General features: G+C 43.9%; 1 protein-coding gene across 7 annotated transcripts in view; it reads right to left on the minus strand.

The window, feature by feature from the left end:
• Positions 1-941: 941 nt before the first annotated feature.
• LIMA1 (LIM domain and actin binding 1) overlaps positions 942-12,418 on the minus strand; it is a 69,396-nt gene continuing 57,919 nt past the window's right edge. For all 7 annotated transcript variants that reach the window (XM_082212441.1, XM_082212440.1, XM_082212439.1 and 4 more), the window contains 3 exons: positions 10,905-11,020; positions 5,256-5,389; positions 942-3,268 (listed from right to left, as the gene is read on the minus strand). In XM_082212441.1, the coding sequence (XP_082068567.1) occupies positions 2,269-3,268; positions 5,256-5,389; positions 10,905-11,020 (1,250 nt within the window). In that variant the 3' untranslated portion in view covers positions 942-2,268. The remainder of the gene's footprint in view (positions 3,269-5,255; positions 5,390-10,904; positions 11,021-12,418) is intronic.

The raw sequence follows: 12,418 nt of genomic DNA on the forward strand, positions 1-12,418 counted from the left end.
TAGAAGACTTTAGTAACTTGGGTTGGATTTAGAATAAAGAGAGAAGTCAGAAGAACTCCCATTGTGCCTCAAAAGGCTAAATCTGTTTAATGCCAGAGCAGCACGTTCCCCACCCCCAATAAACAGCTGACCAAGCATGCATTTAACAGAGTGCTCCGTTTTAGCAGTGCTTTATTCCCATTGTTTTTTTAAACACAAATGCATTTTTAAAACACAAATGCATTTAATCACTGGGTAACCCCCGTGACCACCTTATATGTTAGCTCGAGAGCTGTTCAGATGGAGAGTTCAGAGGAAACGACATGGTTGTGCCTACAAGCCTTGACATTTCTCTAGCAACTGGCATTTAAGTCACATTCCAGAATTAATTCCTTCTGTCGCCATCTGGCACAAGTGGCCGTTATCCCTGCTGTTAAACAAAACACACCTCCCCAATTCATTATCAAATCAATTCTGACAATGCAAATTTAGCACCCAGACGATGTGCTCAGGTTTGGTGTGGTAGAAATATCCCTCCCTAGCTCACTCGAAGCCATTGTGATTAGAATTTTACATCCCCAATGCACAAAGCCCCCCCCCCCCAATGTTATTGACATCTGGTTGCTATTAGAGAAGGGATAGTGTTCGTTTGTGAATATTTTAACGGGGAAAATATCTGTTAATTTTGAAACCCCATCTAGCAATATAACTGGAACCAAACACACTAGACGAAAATGGTCGTGGATGTTTGCTCATACGTCTGTTGTCTTCCGTTACACCTCTCGAACAGGTACATCTCATGTTCTACAAAACTCAGAAGCACACTGGACATCGTATCTCTTTACCATATTACAAGCACAACAGTGCCACCTACAGGTTTTAAGCTAAGTACTAAAATCTTCTCAGCAATCTCTCTCGCCTTCCTGACCGTCTCATGGCAAAGAAAAGTCTGGATTAGAAACTTCCAACAATAAAAATGACCAGAGCCTTTATTGAATAAAAATGTTTCATACTTAGCAAGATTGGTAAGAAAGCAGAATATTTTACAACTCTAAAATATAGTTAGAGCTAATCTCGGTGAATACATTACAAAAAGATTAAAAACTATTTAGGTAAAACCCTTTTAACCCCCATCTCAAAATACTATGATTTATAAAATACCATGCAGTCAAGTTGAAAAGCACTAAAAGCACAATGCTAGGAATCAGTCCCAAGAAATTCCCACTGTTTCATCTATTTTGTCATCGCGGAGATTTTTGCGTGCAGCATCTTTCATGTGGACTCTTAACATCTGGCAGTTTGGGTACACGTAGAATTGCTTAAAACGTACACAGTTTTCAGAAAAAAGAAGAAGCAAAGTTTCAAGTAGAAAACATTATTCGGAAAGACAAACATGGAATGAAAGTAGCAATGCCCTGCAGACAGAAGCTTTGCCCTCTACAAAATCCTTCCCTTAGCATTGCTCCATTAGATTAAAATGCTGTGCTTCTAAGCCCAGGTATGAGACAGATCCTCTTTTTCACTGGCCAGCCAGCTGATTCGAGATTGACCTGGACCCTAATGCACAACAAGTCATATACAAAAAGAGCCTAATGCAATACAGTTCTCTCCTGGTGGCTGCCAAGTAAACACAGCTTCCCCCTAAAACCATGCTGCTGACTTTTATTTCAGATACTGTCATTATCTAGAAGAGACAGTGTTTTCACTATTCAAAAATGTATCTATTGTGCCTTTACACATACATTATTAAAGTGCAGTCATTGCCATTTAAATGGTTCCCCAAGTGCCCTTCGAAACTGGTCCCTAAGCACTGCAGTAACATAGATAAGCGGTAATAGTCCTGTATCTCAGAAAGCCCCATTCTCCGTCAAGCTTGCCTTTGGGGAATATAGTGACATCCTGCAAAAAATGGCTGAAAACTACCAGAAGCAGAAGAGAATAAAGGTGGCATTTAAGCTGACCAGGTTACAGAGCAGAATTCAGAAATGTACAGGGTTGTGTTGTTGTTGTTTTGCTCAATTGAGGCAGCTTTTCCCACAACGATTTTATGCATACTATCCGTTTCCACAAATTTGGTTAAATTTCTCGCAGGTTCCCAACAAGCTTTCCTATAAAATTCGGATCTGAGCAAGTTTTTATGGTTCCCTTATGCATCAGCCTGCAGCACGGTATCTCTTTCACCAAGGGAAGCCACTCTAGGAAGAAAACAAAAAACCCCCAAATGCTAAACACACCAATTTTAAGGCCCAGCACCCTGCAGTTAAGTTCTTTAGTGGAAGAGTGTCCCATTTATTCGTCTTCTTCCTCTTCGCCGTAGTATCTGTTCCGCTTGATCTGCTCTTCCACAGTCAATTCTTCCAGGTCTTCACCTTCAAAAAACCCAACGTCTTGGGATTTGCGATTGGGGCTAGCGGAGAATTCTTTTACAGCGGTTGAATTCAAGACAGAATGCTTAGGGGGCGTATGGAATGGCGCTTCCTTCTCCAGTGAGGCTGGCTCTCCTGCAGTATTGTTTTCTTCTTCCTCATCCGTGTCGCCACTCCTCTGGCCGTTTTCAACCAAGATCTCTTCGCCACCCGCTTCTTCTCCTTCCCCCCCATCCAGCTCTTTATCCCCCTCGCCCAGGTGTGGATCAGCCACGTTGCTCTTTCCCTCTGGCTTGCTTTCCACCGCCAATTCCGGCGCCGGTTCCTCAGTTTGTCTGACCGTGCTCCTTTCAGCCTTGGGAGGAGACGCGTTTTCAGTTCTATTGCTCTTTACGGATATGGTTCTAAATGAGGCAGCGACTGTAAACGGACGGCTCCTTTCTTTCAGCGACGACGACCGCCGCAGCTTTTTAAGGTCTTGGTCCACGTCTTCCTGATGATCCGGCTTAGCAATTTCATCTTCCGGGGGCCACTTGGGCTTCAGCACCTTGATGCCTTCTTCCAAAACACTTCCTTGGCTGCCTTGTTCGGGAGGAGGCGGCCAAGCAATCTTCAGCTTCTTGGTTTCCGCCGGCCTCTCTTCCTTCTCGAGCAAACCAGCGGCTTTTGCTTCCATGGTGGCTGCCAGAATCCCAACTTTTGCAATCGGGGCATCTTCCACGCCGGGACTCTGGGGGCCTTCCTCAGCGTTTCCAACGCTGGCGGGTTTCTCCTGGGATTCTTCGCCCTCCGTTTTGCTTGCCCACAGCTCCTTGTGTGGCTTATGCCCAAAGCCTTCGTCGTAGTTGCCTTTGGCCTTGAAGAGCTGGTTAAAATGAGGCTTGCAGTAAACGTTCCCATGCAGAGATGCATACGTTCCAATGCTGTACAAGGGGGGAAACACACAATTATTAGCACCTTCAGTAACTTGCAAGAGAAGAAATAATAACCATCTCAGAATGTACTAATTCAGCAGCTCTGCAGGTACAAGTTGCTGGGAGCCACGGGTGCAAAGAGTGCTCTCGCACTCAGATCCTGCTTTCAGACCTGCCACAGGCATCTGGTTGAATTGAAATATTCAACTGAAATACTTTATTGTGACTTGTACGACTTGTATATAGTGAGATTACTGAGATCCAGCGCTGAGGGCTTTCTAGCAGTTCCCTCATTGCGAGAAGTGAGGTTACAGGGAACCAGACAGAAGGCCTTCTCGGTAGTGGCGCCCACCCTTCAGTTGTGAAGGAAATGAGCAGCTATCCTATCTTTAAAAGACATCTGAAGGCAGCCCTGTTCAGGGAAGTTTTTAATATTTAATGCTGTACTGTTTTTAACATTTGATTGGAGGCCGCCCAGAGTGGCTGGGGAAACTCAGCCAGGTGGGCGGGGTATAAATAAATTTATTATTATTATTATTATTATTATTATTATTATTCCCCTTGTTTACTGACGAACACCCACCAAACCCAAAAGTCAGTTGCCCTGCTCTTGTCTTTTCATTCAGCAGCCTAACAGCCCACAGATAGAAGCTGTTCTTTAGGAGCTGCTATAAGTGTGCTTTTGTCTCTGGTGCTGTTAAGTGTGCTTTTGTCCACCAGAGAAGAATGGCAGATCAAGTGGATGGATTATGCAGAAATGGCTAAAATGACCGGAAGAATCAGAAATCAGGAAAATATATAACTGGTCTTAAAAGCCATTGTAAACAGTTAAAATTGTCAGTAGGATTGGAATAACCCTTGCAGTTTAATGGTGGGTTTTGGACACAATGGAGAGGTAAAAGATTTGGATTATCATAAAAGATGCAGGAGGAAATGATTAACAATAGGACCCACAAAGGGGAGGAGGGAAGTCCAGGAGGAAAAATCAAGTAAATAACTTTTTTAAGAAAAGAAGTGTGCTTTTGTCAATAAAGAATTAACTATCAGCCCTTAACCTTCCTCGGCTGTGTGTGTGCAGGACACTCTCCCTGCTTTATTGTGTCGTATGCAGAAGTACCGTATTTTTTGCTCTGTAAGATGCACCCGACCATAAGACGCACCTAGTTTTTGGAGGAGGAAAACAAGAAAAAAATATTCTCTCCCTCTCTGCGCAGTGCCCCTTTAGCAAAGCAGCAGGAGAAACGGAGCCCCTTCCACTTCTCCTCCCACTTCACTGAAGGGGTGCTGCGCAGAGAGGGAAAGCTGCTCAGCGCCTCCTCAGCAAAGCGAAGCCAGGAGAGCAAGAGGGATCGGTGCACACCAATCCCTCTTGCTCTCCTGGCTTCAGCGAAAGCAACGCAAAGCCTCCTGAGCGCAGTGGAGGCGCTCCCACTGTGCTCAGGAGCTTCGGGCGACTATCCCTGAAGCCAGGAGAGCTCTCCTGGCTTCAGCGAAAGCTGCGCAGTCTACATTCGCTCCTCACTCCATAAGACGCACCTAGTAAACTCTATCCACCATCTTTATATTCAAGGCCACAATATGGTACATCTAGAGACTGTATGTAATGTGAACGAGACTATGCACTGAAATATTTTAGTTGATATTTTAGAATGTAAAATGCTATTATATTTACCGATTGGTTTTACCTGGTGGGCTTATAGCCGAATAAAGTATTATCTATCTATCTATCTATCTATCTATCTATCCATCCATAAGACGCACACACATTTTCCCTTCCTTTTTAGGAGCGGAAAAGTGCATCTTATAGAGCGAAAAATACGGTACATCCTTGGGTTGTAGATTCCTTTGGCGCTCTTAAGAACCACCTGAAAACCATGCCCACCTTGCTTTTCTCAGCACCTAAACATTGCCCTTTCCTAACCCACACTAGAGAGTTAAACTTAAAGTAGCCTTTTTTATATATAGAAAAGAAGTGGGCTCTCCCTAAAGGACTTACGTGAGTTTGCTGTTGCAGTAAGAACAGCGGAAACAGCTGATATGGTATACTTGCTGGTTGGCAAAGAGACGCTCCATTGGGTAGACAGTCTTCTTACAGGCAACACAACTTTCCTTAGCCGGCAACTGGAACTTCTGGCGGAAGAAAAGTTGGCAAGTAGTACAGGGTTCAATGCAAAACTCCCAACAAGGCTGACAGTCAATCCTAGCAGAGCCTCCTTCTGAAGCAGTGTTTCCCAAACTTGTGTCTCCAGCTGTTTTTGGACTACAACTCCCATCACCCCTAGCTAGCAAGATCAGTGGTCAGGGGAGATGGGAATTGTAGTCCAAAAGCAGGTGAAGACCCAAGCTTGAGAAGAGCTGTTCTCAAGAAAATAAGGGGGACATGTGGCCTTCCAGATGTTGTTGCGTTCCAACACTTCCATCAGCCCCAATAGGATGGCTCATGATTAGGAATGATGGGAGTTGTAGTGAAACATTGTTGTAGCGCAACGTATTGAGAGCCACACATTTCCCCGTCCCTATTCCAAAGCCAATACGCCAGGGGTTGCCAGCACACCACCCAGGCTAACCCAGATCTTGTGCTAATACTTCTGGAGCTAGCCCAAAATTAAAATACAAAAATATCGTATTTTTTACTCCATAAGGCGCACCTGACCTTTAAGACGCACCTAGTTTTCAGAGGAGGAAAACAGGGAAAAAATATTCTGAATCAAATGTTGTACTAAACTATTTAATAAGCTACTGGTATATCAGAGTGAGACTGAGAGGGACAGGAGCTGTATGTTTGTTTAGTGTGCATGCTCAAGGAGCCAGCGGATCAGCTGAGACGTGGGGGGATTTGCGTAATTTTCCCCTCGCCCTCATCCCCTGCCCTCCAGTCCCCAGCAGCCTGCCTATTTTGCGCTCATGGCTCAGAGCTCGAGGTTGGGGTTTTTTTGCTGCTGGTTGCTTAAATTTTATCCTTCCGGATCCAACCCCTCCTGTGCCCTGCCGTCCCTCTGCAGCCTCATTGCTCCGTTTAGGGAGCGCGTGAACCTTTGCTAGCTGAGGCTGCTTCAGCTGTTGCTGGCTACGCGCCGCTTTTAAAAGCGCCTGCTGGCTTTGAATCGCCTGCCTCCTCCCGGCTCGCTGTAAAGCAAGCAAAGCTAGAGCCGCGCAAAGCGGGACAGAAGCCCTGTAAGCGGCTCCCGCTTTGCTTGACTGACGGGAGCCATGGCTCCGGTCCAGTGCATGCGCCCCATAAGACGCACAGGCATTTCCCCTTTCTTTTTAGAAGGAAAAAAGTGTGTCTTATGGAGCGAAAAATATGGTAGGTTTAGGAGACATGGAACTGGCTGTCCAAACAACCCCTCCAATCTAAAGCACCCATAATTCGCACCCATCTTCATTCAGTCTCTCTATAGGAGTTGGTGAGGGTTAGGAGATGCAGGAGGGAAGGCAAAGTCAAAGTGGGCAGCGGCACTCAAATCTAAAAGGAGAAAGACAGATCTAGCAAGTTCACGCTGTATTCATCGGCTGATGTGGCAGATCAGATTCAAAACTGAAAAGGCAAGGCATACCAGCGTACTGAGCACCATCACCTCTCCACGTGCTCAAAGTTGGCTGTTCCCCTTTCTAAACGGCCGCAAAACTCTGATACTGGCCACGTCCACATCCTGCATTCAAAACACTCCTGCCACTTTCAACAGTACTGGCTCCACCCAAAGAATGCTGGGAACTGTAGTTTGTTAAAGGGGCGCCGAGAGTTGTCGGAGAGCTCCAACTTCTCGGTTCTTATGGGGATGCCATGACTGTTAAAGTGGCAGAAGAGTGCGTTAAATGTATGGCATATGGGTGGGACCACGTTTCCGTTCATTTCTCAGATTTGAAAGGGGAGCCGCTTTTCTATTTATTTATTTTTAAACGAAAAGCTGCCGAATGGCAATCGCAGGGAAGTCGATCCATTTGCATCTTTCTGCTTCAAGGAACTGTTCCGCCAGCCTGCCTTCTCCAGAGCTCACTCCCTGGGGAGGAAAAGTACGTTTGGGTTGAATACAGGGAGGGTGCTAGATCTGCCTCCGCCCACAAAAACACAAAATGCGTACAATCTGAGAGACTGAAAGAGCAGAAATAGCAGAGAAAATGGCTCTTAGCTCAGGTGGGGAGGCTGAAACAGTCCTGATTACATGTTTTACCTTCCAAACAGGAGCTAATATAGTTAAATGCCCCATATATATATATATATTTTAATCTACTTATGTTGAAAAAGCTTTGAAGCCTGGAACTTCTAGTGTTTTTTTAAAAGGTGGCAGCTGATGCAGGTAATCCCATATGAAACTTTTAAGCATGCATTGTGCCTGGCAAGTTGGATGTGTTACCCAGGCAAATACATTGGGACAGCAGCTACAAACCTAACAGATTTATTGTGCTGCCATACGGACAATACCTCCTAGGCTACGCTGTTGGTTTGATCAGCCCAGGGATGATTTTCCAAACTTGCAATGGCATACCTGCTTTTCCTTTTAAAACAAAACCACCACCTTCTGTTGCACTGATAACCAGTAGAATCTCAATATTAACAGGATAATTTAAGCAGCGTGGAATATAGATCCCTCTAATGAAAGAAAGAATTCAGGCAATGTTGCTTGGCTGTCAAAAACTAGGTTTTTCCCCAATTGCATCTGGGAACCAGACATTAGCTTTTGCTGCAGCAGCATAAATTCCCCGTCCAACTTACATGCAAAAACCATGGAGGTTTTGGGGTGTGTAGAGGCAAGTTTCTTTTTCCAAGCACGCTACGATTAGCAACTACAGTGGAAGGGTGTGAAGTCCGGTTAATAAAAAGAGGAGGAGAACAGGCAAGAAAGCCGAGAGTTGAGCTCACATTAAAAAGGGAGGCAGGAGTAGAGATTAGGAACCAGGAGCAGGAAACAGAAGCTGGAAAAGACAAATGGCTATTTATAAACACATCTCTGGGCTGGAGTGAAAGCGCACTAAGATGTTCCCTGGGACAAAAACACTCTCATATTTACACTACGAGAAACATACTCAGCCAACAACTAAGTTGCAAAAGATCAAGGAGAAAAAGGTCTCTTTTAAGCAATAAATAGTATAAAGATGATAAACATTCAGTTCTGAATAATCATGAACCAAACATTGGAATTTTGTACACTTCATCTACAATATGGAAAGGGAAGCAGAAGGCCTTATGGACTGCTCGCAAGTTGTACAGTGAATTAACAGTTCCCTACTCAAAAAGCAAACACACCCTTTTGTCCCCCCCACTGCCCGGCACAGAATTCAATCAAGTGTAATTAAAATCTGCGGGAAATATAGATCTGCACAAGATCAAGGTATTCTACCTATAGCATCATTTTACAGCTGCAAGGATTGGTAGCAATTTTGCAAAACGTGCACACGTGAAAGTATATAGACAATCCAAGATTATTATTTCTTGATGGCGTTGGGGCTAAACTTCTGGAATATTGACTACAACCGTCTTAATTGCCCAAACATTTTTTTAAAAACCTAGTTACTAAAATACACATATTTGAATCTGATAAATTATTAATGTAAGGAAGTTTAACAAGAACTGAAATTTTATTAACCATTAATATTCAAAGGAAAGGTTTACTACCAAAGATGTTGGTTTATTTTGATCCACCCTGTTAGGAGTTGAGGCAGAGTTGGGAAAGTGAGCAAAACATCTGATTATTAATAATAAAAACTGGTGATATTTTTGTAAGTATGTAACACACAAATCTATAAAATTACAATTAAAGAAATAATGTAAAGCTGCTTTACACCAGCAAGGATTAAGAAAACATCTGATTTCAGTACTACGGACTGTCAGATCTACAGCAAAATCAGTTACTTTCATGTATATATGAATAAGTTATTTTTCAGAATATGTTATTTTTTAGGGAAAGCTATTATTATTGGATTTGCATGCCACCTATCTGCCAAGGCACCCAAAGTAGTTTACAGTTTTAAATAATATTACCTTTATTTTCAATGTACAACCTGTGTACAATGAAATTAACCGAACCTCCCTCCCCCAACACAAACACTCAATCTCATTGCAGTCTGTGTGCTTGTCGCACAACACACCAACCCCAAAAGTCAGTTGCACTATATTATTTTCCATTCAGCAGCCTAACAGTCCATGGATAGAAACTGTTTCTTAGCCTATTGGTACGGCTGATTATACTTCTATATCTCCTGCCTGAGGGTAGAAGATTAAAGAGGTGCTGGCCAGGGTGTGAATCTTCTCTGAGAATTTTTCTCGCTCTCCTAAGGCATCAGTCCCTTGTGATGTCATCTAGCGGGCTCAGGGGACAGCCCATAATATCATGTGCTGTGTTCTTCACCACACTCTGTTCACAATCCGAACATTTTACCCAATAAATGCCTGGAAAGAACTAAGTCCTCTTCACAAAGGTGGCTCTGTTAACTGGTATAAGAAATGTAACTGATAAATATGATTTTGGCAGCCAGAATTCTTGCTGCATATAACTCAGCATCTATAAAAACACCTTTGTGCAACTGGCTTTATAAAATGTGAGTAATGCTTATGGGAGGAAAAATTTGTTCACGGTGCAATAGGAAATCTAAATGCTACTGGCACCCTTTTATTAAAAAATACAGACATAACAATGGTGCTGAATGTCATAATATGAGTTATTTTGTTCTCAATAAATTATTTCAATTAATTGCACGACTGAGCTATTGGAATAATTATGGTTTTTCAAGACATTTGGCGGGGGATCTTTTATTTCTATTCTTACAAGTTTCTTTTCATTTTTTCAAAGTATATGCATATAACATACTTATTTTTGTATCTAATAAAATATATATTAAAGATCACATAAACTTGAAATACCGTACTTTTCCATGTATAAGACTAGGGTTTTTTTACTAAAAAATGTTTAAAAAGGAGGGTTAGTCTTATACACGGGGGCAATCTCCCCCCATTTTCTTAATTCTGAGTCCTCCAAAATAGGGGGCGGCTTATACATTGGGGTGTGTTATACACGGAAAAATACGGCATGTCATTATTTTCAGAAGAGTTTGGATTTGATATCCCGCCTTTCACTCCCTTTAAGGAGTCTCAAAGCGGCTAACATTCTCCTTTCCCTTCCTCCCCCACAACAAACACTCTGTGAGGTGAGTGGGGCTGAGAGACTTCAGAGAAGTGTGACTGGCCCAAGGTCACCCAGCAGCTGCATGTGGAGGAGCAGAGACGCGAACCCAGTTCACCAGATTACGAGTCCACTGCTCTTAACCACTACACCACACTGGCTCTCATTTTTATGGCTCCTATCAGCAGATCTTCAGCTTCTAAGTTTTGAAGGGCTCACAGAACCATTGCACAGAATGCTTTGTTTTCCTTCTTTGAAGTTCCTTGCATATTTCAAACTGAGGGTTGTATCCAGGGCTTCCTCCCCACCCTCCGCAAGCCGGAACTCGCCGGAACTCAATTCCAGCACCTCTCAGGTTTGCACTATTGCCATTCTAAGAGAACAAGGGAGGCGTTCCTGGCGAGTTCCAGCTCCTCCTTTCCTAGAAAAATAGAACTGGTAATATCCAATGCTTTGCATGCAGAGACCCACTCGCTTTTCTCCTGTGTTGACCACTGCTACCGAAAAAAGCCATCCACTGTACCTACCTTCACGGCTTTTGGGGGAGAGGTGTCCGTCTGGCTAGATGCTCTAGAATCGGGACTTTGTTGTTTGGCATAGACAGACCTCGGGGCGTCCGTTTCTTTCTGGAACTTGAACCCAGCTAGAAGAGGGGAAGATAATCTTATTAGTATCTGCCACTTAAAACTCAAAGGATTTTGTTTACATCCTGAATCGAGGACAGCACAACTAAATGCAGAGCAAGATGGGCAACTGATCTCACTTGGAACAAACGAAAAACCAGATGCAAGCAATTCAAAGACAGTCTCAGCTACTTCAGATGCTGCCTTTTCTTCACAAATGGAAACCCCTTTGAGACAAATACTGGAGCATAATGGGCTTCAAACATTTTGGCCCAAAGGGAATTGTCAGGGAACTGACATCAGAGCAAAAGGAGAAGGAGAGGCTCCCCGATTCTGCAGGAGAAGGTACCAGCACCAGGGGGAGACGCAGCTTGATAGAGGGGGAAGGAAATCGGCGTAACACCAGGAATCCAGGAGGGCAAATGGAGGAAGCGGGGGGAGAGCTCCGGGATTCTTCCCTGGACATCAGTGAGGAGAGCACTGGTCCTCCACTGCCCATGCCCTCCCTGCGCAGAAGACTCCCGCGCAGTGAGAGGCAGAGACGACTGGGAGTCAAACAGCTTTTATGCTGGAAAAGGTTTAAGAAACGCCCACAGACAGATTCTGCTAGCGACTGAGGCAGCCACGCTGAAATGGGCTGTGCAGTCAGAACAGTTTAAACCAGGCAATTAAGCTCCCTAACGGGGACAGTTTACACACGAGTAACTCAAACCCACTACAGGAATTATTTTCTTAACACATAAAAGGATGATGATACTTAGGTGAGGTGGGGCAGGCTTAAATGTCTGCAGAGCTCAATAAGGGGGTCAGAGGTATAATCTAGGCCTGAAAACCTGCCCACTGTCTGGAATTTGTCATCCAAAAGTCCTGTGAGAGATCCATCAGCATCCATTCATAAGAATACACTTGGAACGAGTGTGGCTGGCTTGCATCTTTCTGTCATACAATGTGGCCAAAACTGATTTTCAGGAAAATAGGAAACTTTGTATGGAAGAGGGTGCAGAGAGACAGACAGGCCTGAGGTGGGCACATGCAGAAGTACAGGCAGTGAAAGAAAAATATTAACAGCATTTTGTAAAAAGAAATTGTCACTTCAACCAATTCTACAAAATTCTGTAAAAATTTTGATTTCCTCTCTTAGCAGCAGAAATGGGAAACTTTTGACTCCTGCCTTCGGGGTGGTCAACTTGAGTAAAATATTAGTGCGGGGAGGAAGCAAGCACTGCCCTGTATAATCGATCACATGACGTGATACACAGACACTATTTGAAGGGCAATGCTCATCAACCGGGGGGGGCAGCCCCCTCAAATATTTTAGGAGGGGGGCAAAGCCCCTAGGAGTTGGCTCCTATGCCTGCCATAACATCCAGATTTAGAAATATCCAGGAGGCAAAAATGACTGGAATCTATGGTTTCAG

Source organism: Podarcis vaucheri, assembly GCF_965113315.1.
Source record: "Podarcis vaucheri genome assembly, chromosome: 2".
Classification (NCBI taxonomy): Eukaryota; Metazoa; Chordata; class Lepidosauria; order Squamata; family Lacertidae; genus Podarcis; species Podarcis vaucheri.